Here is a 25,047-nt window from a genome sequence, read left to right as displayed (position 1 = left end):
CCAGAAGAACATGGCCAAGGTGCCACTGCAGGGAAAGGCCTCATGCCCATGTCACCCTTGAACTCTCTGTGCCCCAGGAAGATCCAGGGGGTCCTAAGGTGGCCTGGCCCTGCCCTGCAGAAAGAGGCCATTGTCCATGTCTGCCCAGGGGTCAGTGGCCAGAGCACTAATCCGAACCCTGATCTTTGCCTGGTGCGGGACCCAAAAGGTCCTGAGCCCTGACATGGTCACTGTGCCTCTTTCCTGATGGAACTGTCTATGGCTCCCACTGTCTGCAGGACCAGATCCCCACCCCCACCCTGCAGGTGCCCCTGGATAATCGTCTGCTGCACAGCATCCTGCCCCAGTGATAACTGTGCCCTGAGTCCTCAACATCCCCACTGAGCTTATTCCGGAGATAAGCGTTGGCAGACCTCATGCATGCCCATGGCTGTGGCCCGATTTAAAAGTAATTACAAGAAATGTGGGTCCAGCATGGTGGCTCACTCCTATAACTCTAGCACTCTGGGGGGGGGGTCAAGGCAGGGAATCGCTTAAGGTCAGGAGTTGGAGACCAGCCTGGGCAAGAGCAAGACCCAGTGTCTACTAAAAATAGAAACAATTAGCCATGCGTGGTGGCGTGCGCGTGTAGTCCCAACTACTCCGGAGGCTGAGGCAGGATAATTGCTTCAATGCAGGAGGTTGAGGTTGCTTTGAGTTAGAGTGATGCCATGGCACTCTAGCCCAGCCAACACAGCAAGACTCTTTCAAAAAAGAAAGAAAGAAAGAGGCTGGGCACGGTGGTTCACGCCTATAATCCTAGCACTCTGGGAGGCCGAGGCAGGCGGATTGTTCGAGGTCAGGAGTTCAAAACCAGCCTGAGCAAGAGTGAGACCCTGTCTCTACCATAAATAGAAAGAAATCAATTGGCCAACTAATATATATAGAAAAACTTAGCTGGGCATGGTGGTGCATGCCTGTAGTCCCAGCTACTCGGGAGGCTGAGGCAGGAGGATTGCTTGAGCCCAGGAGTTTGAGGTTGCTGTGAGCTAGGCTGATGCCACCGCACTCACTCTAGCCTGGGCAACAAGGAAAGGAAAGGAAAGGAAAGGAAAGGAAAGGAAAGGAAAGGAAAGGAAAGGAAAGGAAAGGAAAGGAAAGGAAAGGAAAGGAAAGGAAAGGAAAGGAAAAAGGAAAGGAAAGGAAAGGAAAGGAAAGGAAAGGAAAGGAAAGGAAAGGAGAAAGGAAAGGAAAGGAAAGGAGAAAGGAAAGGAAAGGAAAGGAAAGGAAAGGAAAGGAAAGGAAAGGAAAGGAAAGGAAAGGAGAAAGGAAAGGAAAGGAAAGGAAAGGAAAGGAAAGGAAAGGAAAGGAAAGGAGAAAGGAAAGGAAAGGAAAGGAGAAAGGAAAGGAAAGGAAAGGAGAAAGGAAAGGAAAGGAAAGGAAAGGAAAAAGGAAAGGAAAGGAAAAAGGAAAGGAAAGGAAAGGAAAGGAAAAAGAAAAGAAAAAAGGTGCACTGAAATAAACGAAGCAACAAGGCATCAGACTGTGCAAATCTGAGTTTAGTGTAACCTTGTTCAGGAAGACTAGGATCAGGAAAGGCTGTGAGGCTGGATGTGGTGGTGGCACATGCCTGTTATCCCTGCTGCTCAGGAGGCTGAGGTGGGTCAGGAGGAACCCTTGAGCCCAGGAGTTTGAGGTTGCAGTGAGCTATGATGATGCCACTGCACTCTAGGCTGGGTGACAGAGCAAGATGCTGTCTCCAAAAACAAAAAAAAGAAGGAAAGACTCTGAAAGAAAAGATATGGAATGTGACGTAGCATTGCAATTTTGTTTAGATACATGAAAAATGCTTAAAGGATGATTTTTTTTTAAATAAAAACTGCTTGTCATACTTTTCCCTCTACATTTTCCTCACTGTCCACCAGAGGGCGGCAAAGTCACCCACAGTCCAGAGCCTCCGGGGGCCTGACCTCCCTCGGCACCGCCCACAGCAGCCAGATCAACTGTCAGTCCACTTTGTGCACCTACAGTTGAATGGTTAATCTTGTGTCCCTAATCCTTGGATTTTTCGACCCAGATGTCGAGGGTTCTGCAATGATTTTAATGAGGACTATTCTCACCAAGGTGGGTGTGTTTCACATGGTGGATTTTTTACATCAAGACTTTTTGTTAACTGTGGTAATATATATCTAACATAAAATCTACCATTTTAACCATTTTTAAGTGTACAAATTAAATGAAATTAACTATATTTACAATGCTACATGACCATCGGCACTATTTTTTTCCAGAAAATTTTCATCACCCCAAGTAGAAACTCTACAGTCATTCAATCATAACTCCCCCATTCCTCCTGCCCCTAGACCCTGATAATCTGTGATCTATGTTCTGTCTCTATGAAGTTGCCTGTTCTTGATATTTCATACAAATAGAATCATACAACATATGTCATTTTGTTTCTGGCTTATTTGCTTACTACTCCATGTGGATTAATAGCATGTGTCAGAGCTTCGTTCCTTTTATAGCTGATTAACATTCCGTTTTCTGTTTATATTCTATTCACTTACCCCTTCATCTGCTGATGTGCAATTGGTTTGTTTCCACATCTGACTTATTGTGAATAATGATGCAATGACCATTCCCATGCAAGTATTCATCTGAGTCCCAGTCTTTAATTCTTTGGGTATATATCTAGGAGTGAAATTGCTGCTTCATAAGATCACTCTACGTTTAGCTTTTCCAGGGACAACTAAACGGTTTCCCATATTGGCTGTGCTATTTTATTCATATATTCCCACCAGCGATGCATGAGGATTTTAAATTCTCCACATAATGCCAACAGTTGTTATTTAACATTTTAAAAGAATTATAGCCATTATTATAGACATGATGTGATATCTCATTGTGATTTTTTTTTTTTGAGGCAGAGTCTCACTCTGTTGCCCGGGCTAGAGTGCCATGGCCTCAGCCTAGCTCACAGCAACCTCAAACTCCTGGGCTCAAGCAATCCTCCTGCCTCAGCCTCCCGAGGAGCTGGGACTACAGGCATGTGCCACCATGCTCGGCTAATATTTTCTATATAGTTTTAGTTGGCAAATTAATTTATTTCTATTTTTAGTAGAGACTGGGTCTCACTCTTGCTCAGGCTGGTTTTGAACTCCTGACCTTGAGCTATCCGCCTACCTCCGCCTCCCAGAGAGCTAGGATTACAGGCATGAGCCACCTTGCCACCGTGCTCGGCCGTCATTGTGATTTTGATTTGCATTTGTCTAATGATTAATGATGTTGAGAGTCTTTCCCTGTGCTTCTTGACTATTTGCATATCTTCTCTGGAGAAATGTCTACTTAAGTCCTTTGCCCATTTTTTTTAATTGGGTTGTTTTTTCATGTTGTTGAGTGGGTGCAGTTCTTCATATGTTCTAAACATGAAAGCTTTATGATATCTATGATTTGCAAATTTTTTCTCTCATTCTTTGCACGGTCTTTTCACATTGTTGATAATATCCTTTGATGCACAAAAGGCTTTCATCTTGATAAAGCCCAGTTTATCTATTTTCCCTTTCGTCGTTCATACTTTTGTGTCATATCTAAGAATCCATTGACACACCTGAGGTCATGAAGATTTACCCTCATGTTACTCAGAGTTTTTTATGGGTTTAGTTCTCATATTTAACTCACTGATCTGTTCTGAGTTAATTGTTGAATATGGTGAGAAGTAGATTCCAGAACCTCATGCTTTTGCAGGTGGTTATCCAGTGGTTGCAGCACCATTTACTTGAAAACATTATTCTTCCCTTATTATCTTCCAACCTGTATTAGTCAGGTTCTCCAGAAAGACAGAAACACTAATATAATATAATTACAGAAACACAAACAGTTACGGATATGAGAGGGGATTTATTAGGGGAATTGGCTTATGTGAATATGGAGGCAAAGCCGACCCAGGACAAGCTGGGGAGCCAGGGAAGTCGGAAGCAGGGCTCAGGCCAAGTCCAAAAGCCTCAGGACCAGGGAGGCGATGGCGTGACCCTCAGGCCTGAGAACCTGGAGTTCTAATATCCAAGGGCAGGAGAAGAAAGTGTCCCAGCTCCACAGGGAGAGAGAGAGAGAAAGACAGACACACAGACAAACAGACACAGAGAGAATTCACCTTCCCTCTGCCATTTTATTGTATCCAAGCCCTCAGCTGAGTGGACGTTGCCCCCTGCACCCTGCACTGGATGCAGGTGGGCAGCCTGGGGACACAGTGAATGGGACCCGGCTGACCTGACCCTGCACTCTCACCAGGGGTCAGCGCCCACCCCCGCCCAGAGAGTCAGGGCCAGCTCACACCATTGGGAGGCTGCTCAGCCTCTCTGCGGCAGCCCTTACATGTCTTTTCCTCCAGGGGGCGACATCGGGACACCGAAACACTGAGGGAATTAATTCCCCCATGGAAAAATCTAGCTTTGGCTGAGGAGGTGGAGATGGAGTCTGATTTCCATCCCCTGCTCCAGTAGACCCTTCTGGTACTTCCCACATGCCTGCTGTGTCCTGCTGGATCCTTCCAGGAGCCTCTGAGGTCCCTGCTCTGCCAGGGGTCCCTGTGCACTCACTCCTGGCACCCTCCATGGGGAAGGTGGGGTGACCATAGGAAGGTGAGCCGGACAGAGGGTAGAGACCACTCAGGACAGTCAGGGAGAACATGGACAGGCCTGAGCCAAGGCACAGACACCAGACACAGAGAGGGAGGGTCTCCCTGAAGCCCTCCCCCAAGGACAGTGGACCCCAGAGGCCCCCCACCTCCCTGCACCACAGTCCTCTCTGTCCGGGACACCGCCCCCCCACACACCCAGGAGCTGCAGCCCCTCCTGACACTCCCAGACCTGGGGCTCTGTCTCTGGGTCACAGGATAGGACAGTGACTCTGGAGATAGAATCAGCTGCCCTTTCAGGCCCCAGAGCCTTCCCTGCCACCAGCCTGCCTGGTGTCACCCTCCTCCCCAGCGCACTAGGGAAAACCAGAAGACCTGGAGCCCAGCTGACTTTCTGTGTTGCAAAGAGAAATAAACCCCCGGTCTGATCCACGGGCTCTCTGTGTGGCGCTGACAGACCCAAAGCCAAGACACAGGTCAGTGCTGGGGAGAGAGGATCCAATCAGCCTTGCTTCTCAAAGTGTGGACTGCAAAAGCAAAACACAGAGAGAGGGAAAGGAGGAGGAGGGACAAGGAGGCAGGATTGAGAGGGGAGGGGACAGGGAGGTGCCCTGGGCACAGACCCCGCCCCTGACACACATGACCAGCCAAAGCTCTGAGCCTGGGAGGAGGCTCAGCGCAGAGGGAGGAAGGACAGCAGAGCTGACTCGTCGTAGCAGCCGTGCTCGGAGCGTTCCTGGAGCTGAAGCTCTTCTGCACAGAGGACAGAGCAGGCAGCAGGGACCATGGGGCCCCCCTTGGGCTCTCCCGGCGGATGGCGTGTCCCCTGGCAGGGGCTCCTGCTCACAGGTGAGAGGGACAATGCCCTGGGGATTCGTGCGAGGAGGGAGCACAGACACTGGCTGGGGTCTCCTGGGAAGGACGGGGCTCTGAGAGGGTCAGAGGACTTCTGCTGGAGCCTGAAGAGATGAGGGGACACCAACGGAAAAAAGGAGGTCACAACAGGGAAGTCACATTGAACTGGAATTGGAAAGGGGCAGGACAGTCTCAATTGCTCTGTGTTCTCCAGGTTCATCAACAGTGGTGACAACAATGGTAATACATTGGAAAATGGTCAGAACTATAACAGGGTGACACTTCAAGTAAACATAACGAGGGGCACAAAACATGGCCCTTACCCACCAGTGTCAGATATTATCTTTATGTTCATTGTAAAATAAACAGCAAGACATGGTGGGCCCTGGGAACGCTCAATCACTCACCCACAGGTGTCCGCAACCTGTCCCAGGCTCTGGGACACAACAAAGGTCAGACACGTCCTGAGCTCATGGAGCCCACATCCTAGAGAAAGGAAGACAGACAAGCAGACAGATCTCGAATGTGAGGCCAGCTGTGGACAAGAGCCACGGAGGGAACAGGCAGGGAAAGGTCAGGAAGGGAAGACCCAGGGGCCCTAGAGGAGGTGTCCAGGGAAGGTCCCTCCCAAGGACGCCCCTGAGTGTGAGCAGGGATCTGAGGGCAGTGGGGGGTGAGCCGTGCAGACACCTGGGAAGAGGACTCCAAGCAGGGGCATGGCCAGTCCGGAGGCGCCAGAGTGATGGTGGTCACACTGCTGACCTTGACCCAGAGCTCACACTCACACACTCACACACGCACTCACAGACACTCACACTCACACGGTCACATACACACACACACACACACACACACACACACACACACACACCCCAAGGCTGAGGGTGAAGAGACCTGCTCCAGACCCAGGGCCCATCTTTCCATCCCAATTCCAAGGTCCCAATATGGATTGATTCTCTCTCCTCCCTCCTAGTCTCACTTTTAACCTTCTGGGACCCGCCTGCCGCTGCCCAACTCTCTGTGGAATCCGTGCCGCTCAATGCTGTGGAAGGAAAGAACGTTCTTCTACTCGTCCACAATATGCCACAGGATCCTTATGGCTATGTCTGGTACAAAGGGGACAGGGTGGACAGCAGCAATCAAATTATATCATATGTAACAGTCAGTCAAGCAATCAGCACGGGGCCTGCATACAGTGGTCGGGAGACAGTTTACCCCAACGGATCCCTGCTGTTCCAGCACGCCACCCTGAAGGACACAGGGTACTACATGCTACAAGTTACAGGGAAAAATCTTCAAAATGAAGCAGTAACTGGACAGTTCCACGTGTTTCGTGAGTGCTTCCCTGTGACCCCTGGGTGTTGGGGGGTCAGTTCTATTTCACACACACGGGGATTGTCAGGCCTGGACTGATCCTGCCTCCCCCTCTGCATCATGTCCCAGGGTGGGGTTTGGCACTTAGTGCAGGACACAGACGGGGGAGACAAACGTCAGAAGATCAGAATCCTTTCCTGCGTCCAGACCTGCAGACATTCCCTGCAGGGGAAGGACCAGTGTGACAGGCAACTCAGCAGGGGATCAGTCTCCCTTCAGCACCCTGTGCCCTCCCCATGGACATGGCCCTGACAAGGATCCTGTAGGACCTGGTCAGGGCCTGGCCTGAGGGGCCCCCTGGGATCCTCACAGAGAAGCTCAGGCCCAGGATTCCTGAGTCCAGGTGACCTGTAGCCCGTGGCCAGGACTGGGTTTTGGCCTCCTGACAGGGGGCCACAAATTACCAGCTGTCCAAGGGCCATGGCTCCTGGAGCTCGTCACCAGCCAGGGCCGAAACCCACAGCCTCCTCTGGGCAACCACAATGCCCAAAAGTCACCGAGACTCAGTGTGGATGGCACAGATGGACAGCCTCCTCAGGCCATCAGCTCACTGCCCTGGGGGACCTAAGAGAACTCAGGAAAGTCAGTGTACTCAGGGGAGGATCTGAGGACAGAGGAGACTCCTGGAAGCTCCTGTCCACCAGGGATCAGGCCGGGAGGCTCTCATGGATGCAAAACAATCGATGCTGTTTATTTGGGCAGCTCCTCTGCACGAAGCTTCAGGTCAGGTAATTGTGAATATTTTAAGGTTAATTCACAGACAAGATAAGCCAGAGACCATTTACCATGTATCCTATTTTACTGAGTGGAAACTGAGGCACAGGGCAACAGAATCATTGAATTAGGGTCACACAGAACATGACTGAAGATCAGAGTCACAGGAGGCCTGTCTGCAGCCACAGCCTCAACCTCCCTCAACTCCAGGGCCTTATTAGGCATCCGGGGACCCCAACGCCAGTGGTGGGATCAGCTGCATCTGCAGCTCAGAGGGGAGGTTCCGGTCTAGGGAGTGAGGAGCAGATGGAGAATTAGTCAGTTTCACTCTAGAACCAAATGACCTGCCTCAACAAGCAAAGTCAGTGTCAGGAATGCCCAGGGTCCCTTCAGCCACACACACCCCACACTGGAATCTAAACCAGGTGCTTCTTGGTGTGTCCATTTCACTGCCACGGAAGGTACAGGAAAGGACGTGGCTTTCTCTCTCCCCACTCACACCCTGCTCTAGCACAGGGTCTGACATGTGACATAATCTCAGTAGTTCTCTGATGAAGGAGGGAGGGAATGAATGAATTAGTGAATGAATGATCCATGTCCTCTGCAGAGACTGGATCCTGGATGCAGAATCCTAGGAGGTTCTGACTCTGCCTGTTCCCTGCCTCTCAGGGGCTGAGACCCAAGCTCCATCCCTCTGACCCCTGCCCCTAAAGCCACCAGGAACTGTCTCATGTGACTCAGGGGCTTCCCGGCTGTGGGGGTTTCAGGGCTCCCTGGTCCTAGTTCTGGGGACTCTGAAGTCCTTGGAACCCCCATGCTCACTGCCATGGCATGTCTGGCTCTTTCTGCTCTTCCGTGTTCCTCATCTTCCTTCCCCTTCATTCCAGCCGGGACTGCGCCTGCCCTGCACAGCTTCCACCACCTGCAAGCTTTCCTCTGGCACTTCCACCAACAACAGTTGCCTGTGCTGGTCTCTTCCCACTCCCTGTGGCCTGACCCACCTCCTAGGCAATAGTAAAGCCATGGAAATCAAAGGGAGCAGCCGCCCCTGCCAGGCTGCATCGTGAGCGAATGTCCCCAGGTTGGGGGAAAAGGGGCTTCCATTATGTCCCCACCCAGGGCTCTTTCTCTCTATGAGGTTGACACATGGGGCAGGCCATAGGACAAGAACAGGCAACTCATTCATGTATTTTGTACACTGTCTGACCAGGGGTCAGAGGAGCAGGACAGGTCTACAACCCTCAAAGCCACAGGCTCATTTTACCCACTGACTCCTGACTCCTGCCTCGTCCTGGCCTGGGCTCACGTCCTCCGTGCTTGCCGGGACCTTCCCAGGTGGAGCTGGCCAGGCAGGTGCTGTCTGAGGGGTGACAGCTTGCTCCACAGGCACCTGCGTCCCTCCAGATGACATGGTTACAAGAAGGTGGGGTCCCTCAGATGGTGACATGCACAAGCCAGGGCATCTCAGTTAGACTCTGCCCAGTGTGGACAAATTTGATCAAACCCTAGTTGTGCTTCCAGAGGTCAAGAAAAAGGAAGAACACATTTCCCATGCCTTGTCGGGCTCCTCCCCATTTTGGCTAACTGTCAGCAGAAATGATGGTCATGAAACTCTTTCTAAATTTATTACCATCACACATATCACTTCTCCTAATTTGGTAACATTCTTCTGTTTTTATTATTGAGACACCTCACACTTCCCTCTGACCAGTTCTGTCCTCGTAACAGGGCTCACGCGTCTCTCTCTACCCAGGGAGTCACTGATTCCAAACCGACTTCAGCATCTTCCTTTGAGCATAATGTGACCTGCTAGACTTCAGAGTTTGGTCCAAGACCTCATCGTGCCCTCTAGAGAAATATTCCTCCCAGCAATTGGTCCTAGATACTCAGTATTAATAATACTTTTCAGATATGGGAGAAACTTAACTTCACATATTCCTAACCCATCTGCCCAACACACGAAGTCCATAAGGCCAGATTCCAGCATGTTCGTGCTCCCCCCTTTCCACGAGTCAGGTCTGTGTTTGCAAACGTCCATGTGTATTTCTGGAATGATCCACACAGAGTCCTCATATGCCCTATGCAGAGGGAGAAGGGACATTAAGGACCAACGGCAGGGAACATGGCTCTTCTCCAAACCCACCAGCTCCTACCTGTCCCCTCAGTCTTTTCCCAATCATTCTTTGGACTCTGCTCTATGTTTTAGGAGTCACTGGCTCATGTCAGTCACCATCAAGCAGCTGGGAGACACTGCCCCAACCCGTGGCCCCACAGCCTGACTGCTAAGCTGCTCTCCAGGCTGGCTCCTGCTCTCCCTGCCTTATTTGTGCTCAAACACCCAGTCCCAGGCCAGGCTGCCCAGTAACCACAGGGTCTAAGGACAATGGGAAGTCCCCTCAGTACCCATCTCTGGGATAACTGAGGACAGCTTCAGAGAAACACACCTAGGGGGGCAAAGTGGGACTATGAAGCTAGAGGGGACCTAATGCCCGCACATTCCAGGTGAGGACCACAGGGTCAGTCAGGCAGTCAGGGAAGGACCAGGAGAGGCGCCAGTGGGGGTGGAGGGGCACTCTGGCTCCAGGTCCTGTGTCTGTCCACCACCCACTGCTGCTGCTCAGGTGAGAAAGTCTGTGCATCTCCCAGACACAGAGCAGGTGGCCTCACATTCTCTGACCCTCAGATCGTCCTGTGTCTCTCTCGTGACACACACACCTGCCTTGGTCTTTTAATCACTCGGGTTGGCTGAGAGGTGAGAGTTGCCCACCCTGATTGAGGGATGATTTTAGAGGAATCAAAGGTAGCACACAGGGCCACCTTCTCTCTGTTATCTGCACAGCGGAGTTACCCAAACCCTCCATCACAAGCAACAGCTCCAGCCCCGTGGAGGATGAGGACTCCGTAGCATTAACCTGTGAACCTGAGACTCAGGACACCACCTACCTGTGGTGGAAAGACGGCCAGAGGCTCCAAGGTAGTGACAGGCTGGTGATGTCCCTGGACTACAGGACCCTCATTTTACTCAATATCACAAGGAATGACACAGGATCCTATCAGTGTGAAAACAGGAACCCAGTGAGTGGCAGCCGCAGTGACCCAGTCAACCTGAATGTGATCTGTGAGTATTTTCTGTTCCTCCACCGCCCAGGCTGCAGCCCAAATCCACATGGCCAGAGACAAGGCCATTCAGTCCCTGTGGGGTCCGAGTACACAGACCCTCAGCCCTGGACACCCAGGCTGGCCAAGATTCCTGCCCCAGGCAAACCCGGTCAGGCCCAGCCTTGACCAAGAGTAGGAGGGAGGGGCGCTCCTGTCCTGAGATGCTCATGGTCAACAACCTGTGATGAGAGAAACAGGTCAGTGTCTCCATGTCTCAGACTCAGGTTATGGTTGGGATTTTTTTTTTCAAGAGACAGGGTCTCATTCTGTTCCCCATGCTGGAGTGCTCTGGAGCGATCACAGCTCACTGTAACCTCCAACTCTTGGGATCAAGTGATCCTCCTGCCTCAGTCTCCTGAGTAGCTAGGACTATAGGCACACACAACCAAGCCCAGTCAGGTTTTTAAATTTTCTGTACAGAGAGGGTCTCCCTGTGATGCCTGGGCTGGTCTCTAACTCCTGGCCTCCCACCTCAGCCTCTAAAAGCACTGGGATTACAGGTGTGAGCTGCCGCAGCTGGCCAGCTTGTTACTTTTTAAACAAGATTGTGACAGGATTCAGAGGGACACTGTGACCCTTCTACAGACCAGGAGCTTCCCCTTTCCTCTGATGACATCCCATGTGGCTTTATTCTCTTTGTCCAGATGGCCCCGACGTCCCCACCATTTCCCCCCCAGACTCCTACTACCCTCCAGGTGCAAACCTCCACCTCTCCTGCCACGCGGCCTCTAACCCGCCTGCACGGTATTCCTGGCTTATCAATGGGCGTCTCCAGCAACCGACACAAGAGCTCTTCGTCCCCAATGTTACTGTGAATAATAGCGGATCCTATGCCTGTGTAGCCCACAACTTTGCAACTGGCCGCAATAGCACCACTGTCAAGAATATCACAGTTTCCGGTAAGTGAATCCCTGGAGGATTGGCATTGAGTTTTGGCATGGACTATGTCTGCTGTCCAGAGAAGAGCCATAAAGAAGTTTTCTTTCCCAGCCTGTGTCCTGGGCACAAAGGAGTCCCAGCTTCCCCCTGAGCCCTCCCACGGCATCTCTGCAGACTGTCTCCTCCCCTGGCTTTTCTGATTTCACACACCTGACCTTGGGTCCAGCCTGGAATGTGGGGTGGCGGGGCGGGTAGTGGTGGTGTCCCCTCAGCCCCAGAGAGCCCATCTAGGGGGAGGGCTTCACAGAGAGGGAGAGAAAGGGTCCTCAAAGTCAAGTGGCTTCTTCCTTTGACTAACACTTCCCTGTCTGTAAATTCTTTGCTTTTTTTTTTTTTTTTTTACCTTCTCCCTGAGTTAAAAAGAACATAGGTGGTTTCGAAACAGGCTCACATTATTTTCCCCCAAATGAGAAGATGAAACGCCATCAGAGGAGGGATGAGCATCTCAGAGCTCTGCTCCCTGCTCTGTTCCCGGCTGGCCTGGTGACCAGCCCTGCTCTGACTCCATCCGGGCTGGGACGGGCCATGTGCAGAAGGTGTCCGGATGGCCTGGCCTGAGTCTGGCTACATTTTGCTGCCAGAGCCTTCCCCAAGTGAAGCTGCAGGGAAATGGGAAGAGAGAGAACCTCAGGGCAGACTCCTGAGAGTGTCCTGGCTCTGAAGTCACCAAAAAACATAAAGCTGTGGACACAGCACCTGGGACCCACTGCAGAGAACAGCGAGTGACACCCCCGTGGAGAAACAGAAAGATCCACCCGCAGAGTCTCTACAAGGGGGGAAGTGGCAGCTCCAAAAAGTTTCTATCTGTAGAGAATGTAAGAGTCTCAGCCTTTTATTAACACCCGTCCACAGACCAGGAAGTGAAAGTCCTTCAGATTGAGAAATCCTTGAGGTTGCAACTTGTTCAGATACAAGGTCATGAAGACTGGCTGGGCCTTCTTCATTCCTAATAAATGATTTAGTGGAAGAAAGCACCTCTTTTGTGTGTAGAGCGACAGCACTAGGAAGGGGCCTGATCCCAGGAGCTCTAGGAAAAGGTCACACAGTCAATGGGAGAAACATCGCACCTGACGATGAGGCTGCAGGACATGTGCGCTGAGAAAGGGTCCCGGAGCGGATGCCACAGAGATGTCCAGGGGGGTAGTCAGGGGTCAGCCAGGGGTCAGAGGGGAGGTGCCGCCCACTCCTTACAGATCATCACCTGAACAAAGACACCTGACCTTCTACAGAGGGTCACAGCTGTCCCCTGTGTGGTCACCTTTGCACAGCTCCCTGTGGGGCCTGACAGCTGGCTGAGACCTCTGAGGAAGGGGCATGGCCCCGGCCCAGGCCACTCTCAGTCCTCTGCTTATCCACAGAGCCACAGCCAGTGGCACAGCCCTCCATCCACGCCAGCAGCAGCACAGTCACGGAGGACAAGGACTCTGTGGTCCTGACCTGCCTCACAAATGACACTGGAATCTCCATCCGGTGGATCTTCAACAACCAAAGTCTGCAGGTGACAGAGAGGATGCAGCTGTCCCAGGGCAACATCAGTCTCAGCATAAACCCTGTTGAGAGGGGGGATGCCGGGGAGTATCAGTGTGAGGTCTCCAACCCAGTCAGTCACTGCCGAAGTGACATCTTCAGGCTGACCGTGGAACGTGAGTGACTCTGGGTCCCTCCACTCCTTGCTTTCCTAATCTCACTGCTGGGGGATGTAAAATGATCCAAGCCACAGGGAGGGGGACACTCTCCCAGAGTCTATGGAGAAACGTGGTCCATCCCGGGATTAGACTCACCTGGTCATTCTCTTCGTTCTGATGCGTTCCAGGTGTTTTACCTTGACCTTGATCTTGTTTGTGCAAGACACCCAAACTCTTGAGTCCCGGTTTCCTCACTGTAAAACTGTATCACAACACCTGGATCTCAGGGTGGTAGTGACAATGGTTACTCAGAGATTAGTGAGGTTAAAGTCCTAAACAAGGTCATAAAGAGTGAGTGCTCAGTCGTTGCCACCCTTTTTATGAGCGCTGTGGTTACTAGCTGTTGAGCTGAGCAGACGTCGGTTAAAGTTTTGTGTCATGGCTTAGCAGTTCTGTGACCTTCAGTGACTTACTAAAGCACTTTGAGTCTCAGAATCTAAACTGCCGTTGGGGGTGACGCCCTGTCTGGAAAGACTCGAACCGTGTTTTCCTCTGCTCTCACTCCCCAACAAAAACCCTCAGCACAACCAGGCTTCTGTGAGCAACTGTGGGAGGTTCCCACACACAAAACAAGCAACTGATTGCACGACACACTCCACTGGGTGCCCTTCAGTCTGATTCTGCCGCTATGTACCTGCAGATAGCAGCGAATCCCATGGGTGAGGGCTCAGTCCCACCAGATAAATCCCCCTTCGCCCGAGTTCAGGCCTTGGGAACATGTGACCAGCCAGCTTCCAGCGAGGTTCCCAGGACTCCCTGTCGGAGCTCAAGTAATTTGCTGGAGCAGCTCACAGACCTAAGGCGAGCACATCCGTGTGTCTACCGGTTTATTATGAAGGATATCACAAAGAATACAGATGACAGGATCATCGGGCGAGGTGTGGGGACCGTCCGAGTTCACCCTGGTGCGCCACCCTCCACCAACCTCCATGGGTTCAGCTATCGGAAGGTCTCTGAGCCCAGGCCTTGTGGGTTTCCATGGAGGCGCCATTATTCAGGCATGATTGGTTGAACCATTGGCTATTGGTGATCATGGTGATGTCCAGTGTCCTCCGCACCCACAGGCTGGGGTGCAGCTGAGAGTGCAACCCCTCTAACCCAGCCTTGGTCTCTCCAGGGACCAGCCCCATCCAGAAGCTGCCCAGGGGCTGCACCCCACAGGCAGTCATCAGCACACGAAATACATTGCTTTTTAGAAGTCCTCAGGCAGGAATCACAGTTGAAGGCCAAAAACATACTTCACAATATCACACACCCCTCGCTACGGTGAGGGCAGGATCAGAGGAGGGTCAGAGTTGTTTCCCCCTGTGCCTGGCACCAGAAGGCTACTGCAAACAGCCAATGGCCGTCATGGCCACGGATGAGCACCGCCCTGGCTGGGAAGGGCCTGCCGCGAACACTGTCACACGATGGAAAGGGGAAACAGGGAGAGGCGTGACTTGGAGGACAGTGGCATTAAGGGCACCAGGGCAGGGCGAGGTCCAGGCTGCGTGAGGAGAAGGTAGAGTCAGAGCAAGTCCAGGGCGTCACCTGAGAGACTGAAGATGATGCCACCACGGAGAGCAGGGGAGTCGGTTATGGTGACAACACCACAAGGGGCACAGGGACATGGTGGCATTTCCTTCTTCCCTAACCACATCCCATCCCTCAGGGCCCCTTGTGGTCTCCCCAGGAGCAGACTTGGGGCTCATCCCGTTTCTTCTCCTTTCAGCAAAAGAAAACGCCCCGGGTGTCCCCGTGGGGGCCATCGCTGGCATCGTGATCGGGGTCCTGGCCTTTGTGGCTCTGGTGGCTGCCCTGGGGTGTGTCCTGTTCCTCAGAAGGACTAGAAGGTACCAGGGCTTCCCACTTCCTCGTCCTGTCCCCAGCTGAGCCAGGCAAGAGAAATGAGACCCCGTCCTGTGTTCTGGGCCCGGCTCTCCCAGGCCTCCCGAACCCCAGAGGTTCTTCCCTCTCGTTCCATCCGGCCCCTCCCTCGCCAGCTGCGGCTTGGGCTGTGTCCTCAGCAGCGTGGTCCTCTGGGAGTGAGGCACAGTAGAGGACAGGCCCTGAGTGTGTCCTGGTTCCCTCACAGCTCCCTGCAGTGCTGCCTGGGTAAGTTCTCAGTGTCCCGAGCCCCCTGCCGTCCATTGCAATCCGCCCACAGAAGGGGGCGATTTACAGGCTCAGGGGCTGAGGGGGTCTTGGCCAGGGTCCCACAGTGGAGAGAGGGAGAGCCTGGACAGACTGGGGCCAGCGGCCCCAGATGCTGACGGCAGTGACTGGTGGCCACAGAGACGTGGCTCCACGTCCTGCAGTGTCCTCATGTCTCTTGCCAGGTGGGTGGAGAGAGGCGCCAAGGCTTGGTCACATGTCAGTATATTTTGGCCTGAGCCAAGCGTCTGGCCACAGCAGGGACAGCGATTTCAGGGAGGATCTAAGAGTCCTGTGTCTTCCCCAGTGTCCTGCGACGCGGCTGGCCGGGCTTTCCCTGCAGGGCCGGGACCCTCCCCTCAGTGCAGCCCTCCTCTGGCCCACATCCGCCTCAGGGTCCTTCCCTCTGGGCCAGGACACATGTGGCTCTTAAGGCCTTAACTCAGCTCCCTCTCCTGCCCCCGCCACGGAGCTGATGGGGAAAGGAAATCTCCACGCCTCTCCCTGGAAATGAGGTCTCCTCCCTGTCCCCTGTTCTAACTCTAAAGTTCTGAATTTAACCCTGCACCCTCACAAATAAGCCTGACCTTTCCTAGGGCCAATGGCCAGCGTGACCTCAGGGAGCAGCAGCCCCCCAAGTCCACCAGCGGTGAGTGCCCTTCCCCCGCAGGTGTGGCTGGAGCCCAAGGCCTTCCCCACAGTGTCTACTCCTGCCACTCACTCCCTGGGGGCTCACCCTTCCTTGGGCCCCAAGCAAGAGTCTCCTGAACATCAGCCCAGGGGACCCCAACTGGCTGGGTCAGCCCCGAGCTGTGGCCTCTGGGTCACGGGTCACCTCCTCAGCCTCACTTGCTCACAAGGCTCCTACAGTGGTGAGAGGGTCTCTCCCTGGGAGACGTTCTCTCCCCCATTCTCTGGGAGCAAGGACCCCATGCCCTCCTGGCGGAGGGGCCCAGGCTCTCCTCACCCTGGAGCTAACTCCTGTCTCTGCCCCCAGGCCCTACTGCCTCCAACCGCCACATGCCCTCGGTAAGCCCAGCCCCTTCCCAGCCCCTTCTTAAGGGGTCCCCAGCTGTGTAGGCTCAGGGCAAGGGGACTGTCAACCCCTAGCAAGACCCTCCCTACCCCAGAATGGCCAGGACAAGGTTAGGCCTGCCCTGGCCAGGAGCAGGGCCTGTCCTCAGGTCCAGGAACACCCACACACTGCCGTGATCCCCCCCTGAGGACACCCCAGAGTCCAGCAGGAGCAGAGCGGGTGCTGGGAGTGTCCCTCAGGGTCCCGGGTTAACAAGGGTGCAGGGAGGGCACAGGGCCGGGACTGGGCTGTGGTGTCCAGGCAGGGGGGCTGAGCTGAGGACGCAGAGCTGGTCTCTCCTGAGAGGAAATGACCCACAGTAGACTCAGAACGTAAGTCCTGGATGGTCAGAGACAAGACCTTCCAGGCTCAGCCCCAGGGCCTCCCTGACCCTCTGTCCCTGTCCCCTGATGTGGCTCTCTATCCCTACCCAGGTCCCCCAACCTGACCCCAGGACAGCCAGCCACACCTATGAGGTGAGTGTGGCCCTCCATGTTCTGGTCCCACAGGCCCCAGGGGACTCAGGATCTGTCCCCACCCCACACCTGGCTGAGCTTCGAGACTCAGGAAACTGCAGTGGAAACAGGAACAAGGGGTGGTGAGCAGAGCGGGGGGGGGGGGGCTGGGAGCAAGAGTCCCCTGAGCACAGCCGGGTCCAGCCACACAGCAGCCCGCTGGGCCCAGAGCTGGGAGACGCCACTCTTTGCTCTGAGAAGCCTGCAGGGGTCAGAGGCCTCTTCTTTCTCTCTGCAGGAATTGCTGCGCCCCGACACACACGTGTACTGCCGCATCAACCCTAGAGCAGATGTGGCTTCTTAGCTTCCTCCAGGAACTGCTCCTGTGGGCTGAGAGTCCCCTAAGTCCCCAACCCTTTGGAGGGGGCAGTTCATGGAGCCTGAGCCAGAAAATCAGCTGAGCCCTGGGCAGACTCTGAGTACTTGGGCTGCAGATCGGGGTCCCTCCTAGCACCTTCCTTCATGCAGCAAGAACAGCAAGGAGCTCACCCAAGGCTGCAGCTGGGGAGGGAAGTCGGGTGGAGTGGCGAGTCAGGGAGAATAGGCTGGGCTTGACCTTGGGGGCTGGATGGAAGCAGAGGTGAGTTCTGTGTGTCTGTCCCCATCCTGGAGACCTGGCCTGTCATTATATTGGAGTCACCTGCATACTGGTTAGACCACAATACTCTCCCGGTCTCCTGATGTTCCCCCATACCTCTCACCTTCTCTGGTAATAATGATCAGTGTTTTTAAATGAAAAGACTGTAAGCCATAGTTCTGTTTTGAGAGAGGGAGGGTGGGAAAAACAGAGATGAGAGAGAGAGAGAGAGAGAGAGAGAGAGAGAGAGAGAGAGAGAGAGAGAGGGGGAGAGAGAGAGAGAGAGACTGACTCAGCACAGATGTAACTGGAAAATCCTACCTCACAGGCCCCTCTGCAGTCTCTGCTCCTCAGGACCACGGACAGTGACTCTGGGACTTGACTTCCCAGGGGCTGCAGCAGGGTCAAGCAGCTGTGTGTGTGTGTGTGTGTGTGTGTGTGTGTGTGTGTGTGTGTGTGTGTGTGTGTGTGTTGGGGGTGGGGACTGCAGGAAAAGCCAGCCATTCTATTCTACCTGAGAAATACTCAGGGAGGGAGAATCTGATCCTTTAATTTCTCTGATTTGTATATTTTGACCCCTTTGCACGTGTCAGGATGTATGACTGTTGGCACATCCATTGCCACTCCCTGCAGGGCTGATTTTTGCACCCAGAGTGTGACCTCCAAGAGGCTGAGAGCCCATGCTGGCCTCATGGAGTGTCTCCCTAGCCCAGAGACTCAGGTGACTGTCTCTACCTACGACACACTGGGGACATTCCATGATTAATTTCTGAGCCCCCGTGCCTGACCTTGGAACCTCACCCATCACCCGGCCAGGAGCAGCCCCTGAGCAAAGTGTCCTGCTCCCCGACCCCCGCTGAGCCCCAGGAAGCTGAGCTGAGCTGGGCCCCCACGCTACACTGGCAGCTGCTCCGGGCTGAGCATTGTCACCCCCAATTTATTCATTCCTGCCCATGTCACACCCATGGAGCAAACTTAGGTCCTATAGACCCAGCCCTACCTTCCAGGGACTCAGTCCAGATGATCCAGTGTGCCTACTGGTCACACACAGCACTGAGGAAGGTCAGTGTGAGGTCACCTGGGTGCTCAGGGGTGGGGTGCCCCTGTGACCTGGCTGGGTCAGGGCCTTGCCTCACACCCTGCATCTGAGCAGCCACCAGGGTCCTCTGGGCCCTGTCCTCACACTCAGTATCTCTGTCCTGGGTCATACTCGTCACCTCTCCTGGACACAGCCACAGCTCTGATGGGTGGGGTTGAGGCTCCGTCTCCCCAGTCCTTCCCACTCTGCCCACGTGAACCTGCTCAGCCCCATCCAACCCTCCCCTCACCAGGGCCTTGTGCTCTGGGTCCCTGGACACCCGTGTCCACGTCACGCAAACTTCAGAACAATGACAACCACCCAGTCCACACACGCTACCCAAGGCAGGAGTCCAGGGAGCCTCCCCAGGTGGGACACCTGTGGCTCCGCACACTTGAGGCTTCCATGTGCAGGGGTGTCCTCATCCACCCCCTCCCTCCCTCCCCAGGGTCAGTGGGCACCACAGGCTGCCTCAGACCACCAGCCCCGTCCCCCAACCACTCAGTCTATGCTGACTGTCTGCATGGGGGAGATGTGGGGAACAGCAGGCACCCGGAAACCCACCTACCCAGGCACCACCACAGCCCACCCCTCCTCACATCCATGACAGGGACAGGCACACAGAACTCACCTCTGCTGCTGTCCAGCCCCCAAGTCCAATCCCAGCCTATACCCCCTAACTCCACTCCCCACGTCTTCCCTCCCCAGCTGCAGCCTGGATCAGCTCCTTGCTGCTCTTGCTCCATGGAGGCAGGTTCCAGCCTTTCTGTCACTGCCTGGGACGCTCTCCCTTCCCTCTCTCCTGTGAGCCCAGACCTAGCCGTCCACCTGCCAAAGTCACCAGCCACCTGCGCCCCTCCATCTTCCCCGCCTCTGCCCATGGAGGTGACAGCCCCTCCTGGATCACCCACTGCTCAGTGTGGGCCTTGGGTGTAATCACAGGTTCTGCAGGGGTCAGCTGGGCTCAGGTCACATGTGGGACCGAGACCCCCAGAGGGACCAGCAGAAGGAGCTGCTCAGGGCGTCTCAGGGGCCTTGGCATCTGGTCTACACCAGGGGTGTGGCCAATAGCTCTTCCTGAAAGGATGAGTGTCAGACAGAGGGTGGACACAGGGACATGGGAGCTTTCCACCCAAAGAATTATTCCCAGAAAGGAGAGGAGAAGGGAGTTGGACATTCTTATAAACTCCTGCAGACTGCTGTTGACCACTGTCCACTTCTGAGAGCCTCCCCGAGCTGGGACTCTGAGAAGGCAGGACTGCGCCTGTGCTGCCTCTGCTCAAGCCAGCGACCAGCCCCCAGCCTGGCACAGGGTGTCCCATAAAAGCATGTGGAATGAGTGAGATCCAGGATCCACACTGCGCACGGGAGAGACACCCACGAGGATGGTCACTGCAGCATGGCCTGTCAGTGCCACCAGGGAGAAGCAGCCTCAAGCCCGCAGAGGCATGTGGGCAGAGCATCAGAGTGTAGCCATGCAGTGGAATAGTGGGGACCAGTGAAACACATGATTGGAGCAAATCCTCATGTACTAATGAAGCATGTTTTTATAAAATAATGTTACAAAGCAATAATATAATTCAATAATGTTTGGCTACAAAAACTATGAGTGGGACAAATGAGGAAGTGTAGGAGGATTCACACCAGCTGCAAACACTGCTCACACCCTGGAAACTGAGCTGGGGCAGAGGCGGAGTTCGGGGTCTAGACACCGTATTGCACATGTTCGTATTGCTGGAATTTACAGCAAACATGCTTTCCTATGTGATTTCTCAAACAACAGATGAAGCCATTAGAAATGACCCAGGAAGAGTGTGACATCCTCAGGGCTCAGAGCCCAGACCTCCATCCTACCCCCGCACTGCTGAGTCCCCTCTGATACCCTCAGAGCAAAGAGCCCCTTAGGTGATGTGATGGGAACATGACGGCCACCCTCTGAGCCAGAAGAACATGGCCAAGGTGCCACTGCAGGGAAAGGCCTCATGCCCATGTCACCCTTGAACTCTCTGTGCCCCAGGAAGATCCAGGGGGTCCTAAGGTGGCCAGGCGCTGCCCTGCAGAAAGAGGCCATTGTCCATGTCTGCCCAGGGGTCAGTGGCCAGAGCACTAATCCGAACCCTGATCTTTGCCTGGTGCAGGCCCCAAAAGGTCCTGAGCCCTGACATGGTCACTGTGCCTCTTTCCTGATGGAACTGTCTATTGCTCCCACTGTCTGCAGGACCCAATCCCCACCCCCACCCTGCAGGTGCCCCTGGGTACTCGTTGGCCGCAAAGCATCCTGCCCCAGTGATAATTGTGCCCTGAGTTCTCAACATCCCCACTTAGCTTATTCCGGAGATAAGCGTTGGCAGACCTCATGCATGCCAATGGCTGTGGCCCGATTTAAAAGTAATTACAAGAAATGTGGGTCCAGCATGGTGGCTCACTCCTATAACCCTAGCACTCTGGGGAGGTCAAGGCCGGGAATCGCTTAAGGTCAGGAGTTGGAGACCAGCCTGGGCAAGAGCAAGACCCAGTGTCTACTAAAAATAGAAACAATTAGCCATGCGTGGTGGCGTGCGCCTGTAGTCCCAACTACTCCGGAGGCTAAGGCAGGATAATTGCTTCAATGCAGGAGGTTGAGGTTGCTGTGAGTTAGAGTGATGCCATGGCACTCTAGCCCAGGCAACACAGCAAGACTCTTTCAAAAAAGAAAGAAAGAAAGAGGCCGGGCGCGGTGGTTCACGCCTGTAATTCTAGCACTCTGGGAGGCCGAGGCAGGCGGATTGCTCGAGGTCAGGAGTTCAAAACCAGCCTGAGCAAGAGTGAGACCCCATTTCTACTATAAATAGAAAGAAATCAATTGGCCAACTAATATATATAGAAAAACTTAGCCGGGCATGGTGGCGCATGCCTGTAGTCCCAGCTACACGGGAGGCTGAGGCAGGACGATTGCTTGAGCCCAGGAGTTTGAGGTTGCTGTGAGCTAGGCTGATGCCACGGCACTCACTCTAGCCTGGGCAACAAAGCAAGACGAAAGGAAGAAAAGGAAAGAAAAGAAAAGGAAAGGAAAGGAAAGGAAAGGAAAGGAAAGGAAAGGAAAGGAAAGGAAAGGAAAGGAAAGGAAAGGAAAGGAAAGGAAAGGAAAGGAAAGGGAAAAGAAAAGAAAAAAGGTGCACTGAAATAAACGAAGCAACAAGGCATCAGACTGTGCAAATCTGAGTTTAGTGTAACCCTGTTCAGGAAGACTAGGATCAGGAAAGGCTGTGAGGCTGGATGTGGTGGTGGACATGCCTGTTATCCCTGCTGTTCAGGAGGCTGAGGCGGGTCGCAAGGAACCCTTTAGCCCAGGAGTTTGAGGTTGCAGTGAGCTATGATGATGCCACTGCACTCTAGGCTGGGTGACACAGCAAGATCCTGTCTCCAAAAACAATAAAAGAAGGAAAGACTCTGAAATTTCTTTCAGATATGGAATGTGATGTAGCATTGCAATTTTGTTTAGACACATGAAAAATGTATAAAGGATGATTTTTTTTTAATAAAAATTGCTTGTCATACTTTTCCTTCTACATTTTCCTCACTGTCCACCAGAGGGCGGCAAAGTCACCCACAGCCCAGAGTCTCCGGGGGCCTGACCTCCCTCGGCACCGCCCACAGCAGCCAGATCAACTCAGTCTACTTTGTGACCTACAGTTGAATGGTCAATCTCGTGTCCCTAAATCCTTGGATTTTTCTACTCAGATGTCCAGGGTTCTGCAAGTGAGTTTAATGAGGACTATTCTCACCAGGGTGGGTGTGTTTCACATGGTGGATTTTTTACATCAAGACTTTTTGTTAACTGTGGTAATATATATCTAACATAAAATCTATCATTTTAACCATTTTTAAGTGTACAAATTAAATGAAATTAACTATATTTACAATGTTACATGACCATCGGCACTATTTGTTTTCAGAAAATTTTCATCACCTCAAGTAGAAACTCTACAGTCATTCAATCATAACTCCCCCATTCCTCCTGCCCCTAGACCCTGATAATTTGTAATCTATGTTCTGTCTCTATGAAGTTGCCTGTTCTTGATATTTCATACAAATAGAATCATACAACATATGTCATTTTGTTTCTGGCTTATTTTCTTACTACTCCATGTAGATTAATAGCATGTGTCAGAGCTTCGTTCCTTTTATAGCTGATTAACATTCCGTTTTCTGTTTATATTCTATTCACTTACCCCTTCATCTGCTGATGTGCAATTGGGTTGTTTCCACATCTGACTTATTGTGAATAATGATGCAATGAACATTCCCATGCAAGTATCCGTTTGAGTCCCAGTCTTTAATTCTTTGTGTATATATCTAGGAGTGAAATTGCTGCTTCATAAGATCACTCCATGTTTAGCTTTTCCAGGGACAGCTAAACGGTTTCCCATATTGGCTGCGCTATTTTATTCATATATTCCCACCAGCGATGCATGAGGATTTTAAATTCTCCACATAATGCCAACAGTTGTTATTTAACATTTTAAAAGAATTATAGCCATTATTATAGGCATGATATGGTAGCTCATTGTGATTTTTTTTTTTTTTTTTGAGACAGAGTCTCACTCTGTTGCCCAAGCTAGAGTGCCATGGCCTCAGCCTAGCTCACAGCAACCTCAAACTCCTGGGCTCAAGCGATCCTCCTGCCTCAGCCTCCCGAGGAGCTGGGACTACAGGCATGTGCCACCATGCTCAGCTAATATTTCTATATAGTTTTAGTTGGCAAATTAATTTATTTCTATTTTTAGTAGAGACTGGATCTCACTCTTGCTCAGGCTGGTTTGGAACTCCTGACCTTGAGCGATCCGCCTACCTCGGCCTCCCAGAGAGCTAGGATTACAGGCGTGAGCCACCTTGCCACCGTGCTCAGCCGTCATTGTGATTTTGATTTGCATTTGTCTAATGATTAATGATGTTGAGAGTCTTTCCCTGTGCTTCCTGACTATTTGCATATCTTCTCTGGAGAAATGTCTACTTAAGTCCTTTGCCCATTTTTTTAAATTGGGTTGTTTTTCTTTATGTTGTTGAGTGGTAGCAATTCTACATATGTTCTAAACATGAAAGCCTTATGATATCTATGATTTGCAAATTTTTTCTCTCCTTCTTTGGACGGTCATTTCACATTCTTGATAATATCCTTTGATGCACAAAAGGCTTTCATCTTGATAAAGCCCAGTTTATCTATTTTCCCTTTCATTGTTCATACTTTTGTGTCATATCTAAGAATCCATTGACACACCTGAGGTCATGAAGATTTACCCTCATGTTTTCTTCTAAGAGTTTTTTATGGGTTTAGTTCTTATATTTAACTCACTGATCTGTTCTGAGTTAATTGTTGAATATGGTGAGAAGTAGATTCCAGAACTTCATGCTTTTGCAGGTGGTTATCCAATTGTTGCAGCACCATTTACTTGAAAACATTACTCTTCCCTCATTAACTTATCTTCGCACCTGTATCAGTCAGGTTCTCCAGAAATAAGAAACACTAAGCTACAAATATAATTACAGAAACAGAAACAGTTACAGATATGAGAGGGGATGTATTAGGGGAATTGGCTTATGTGAATATGGAGGCAAAGCCGACCCAGGACAAGCTGGGGAGCCAGGGAAGTCGGAAGCACGGCTCAGGCCAAGTCCAAAAGCCTCAGGACCAGGGAGGCGATGGTGTGACCCTCAGGCCTGAGAACCTGGAGTTCTAATATCCAAGGGCAGGAGAAGAAAGTGTCCCAGCTCCACAGGGAGAGAGAGAGACAGACAGACAGACACACAGACAGACAGACAAAGAGAGAATTCACCGTCCCTCTGCCATATTATTGTATCCAAGCCCTCAGCTGAGTGGACGTTGCCCCCTGCACCCTGCACTGGATGCAGGTGGGCAGCCTGGGGACACAGTGAATGGGACCCGGCTGACCTGACCCTGCACTCTCACCAGGGGTCAGAGCCCACCCCTGCCCAGAGAGTCAGGGCCAGCTCTCACCATTGGGAGGCTGCTCAGCCTCTCTGCGGCAGCCCTTACATGTCTTTTCCTCCAGGGGGCGACATTGGGACACCGAAACACTGAGGGAATTAATTCCCCCATGGAAAAATCTAGCTTTGGCTGAGGATGTGGAGATGGAGTCTGATTTCCATCCCCTGCTCCAGTAGACCCTTCTGGTACTTCCCCATGCCTGCTGTGTCCTGCTGGATCCTTCCAGGGGCTTCTGAGGTCCCTGCTCTGCCAGGGGTCCTTAGGCAGTTCCCTACTCACTCCTGGCACCCCCCATGGGGAAGGTGGGGTGACCACAGGAGGGTCAGCTGGATAGAGGGCAGAGGC

The 25,047-nt window shown here is 52.6% G+C and overlaps 1 protein-coding gene across 3 annotated transcripts in view; it reads left to right on the top strand.

Moving 5' to 3' along the window:
• Positions 1–17,821, top strand: part of LOC105869393 (cell adhesion molecule CEACAM6-like) — a 40,718-nt gene extending 22,897 nt beyond the window's left edge. The window contains exons 1-10 of one of the 3 annotated variants that reach the window (XM_075993133.1): positions 5,151–5,461; positions 6,441–6,800; positions 10,395–10,673; positions 11,359–11,613; positions 13,012–13,296; positions 15,050–15,170; positions 16,068–16,120; positions 16,469–16,500; positions 16,981–17,022; positions 17,300–17,821. In XM_075993133.1, the coding sequence (XP_075849248.1) occupies positions 5,398–5,461; positions 6,441–6,800; positions 10,395–10,673; positions 11,359–11,613; positions 13,012–13,296; positions 15,050–15,170; positions 16,068–16,120; positions 16,469–16,500; positions 16,981–17,022; positions 17,300–17,365 (1,557 nt within the window). In that variant the 5' untranslated portion in view covers positions 5,151–5,397 and the 3' untranslated portion in view covers positions 17,366–17,821. Of the gene's footprint in view, positions 1–5,150; positions 5,462–6,440; positions 6,801–10,394; positions 10,674–11,358; positions 11,614–13,011; positions 13,297–13,869; positions 13,950–15,049; positions 15,171–16,067; positions 16,121–16,468; positions 16,501–16,980; positions 17,023–17,299 lie in introns of those variants that run through there. The other 2 variants (XM_075993135.1, XM_075993132.1) reach the window with 2 other exon arrangements.
• Positions 17,822–25,047: the final 7,226 nt, after the last annotated feature.

This window comes from Microcebus murinus, chromosome 16 (assembly GCF_040939455.1).
Source record: "Microcebus murinus isolate Inina chromosome 16, M.murinus_Inina_mat1.0, whole genome shotgun sequence".
In the NCBI taxonomy this organism is placed as follows: Eukaryota; Metazoa; Chordata; class Mammalia; order Primates; family Cheirogaleidae; genus Microcebus; species Microcebus murinus.
The sequence above is the reverse complement of the archived record's forward strand: the minus strand, read 5'-3'. Positions and strand labels throughout refer to the sequence as shown.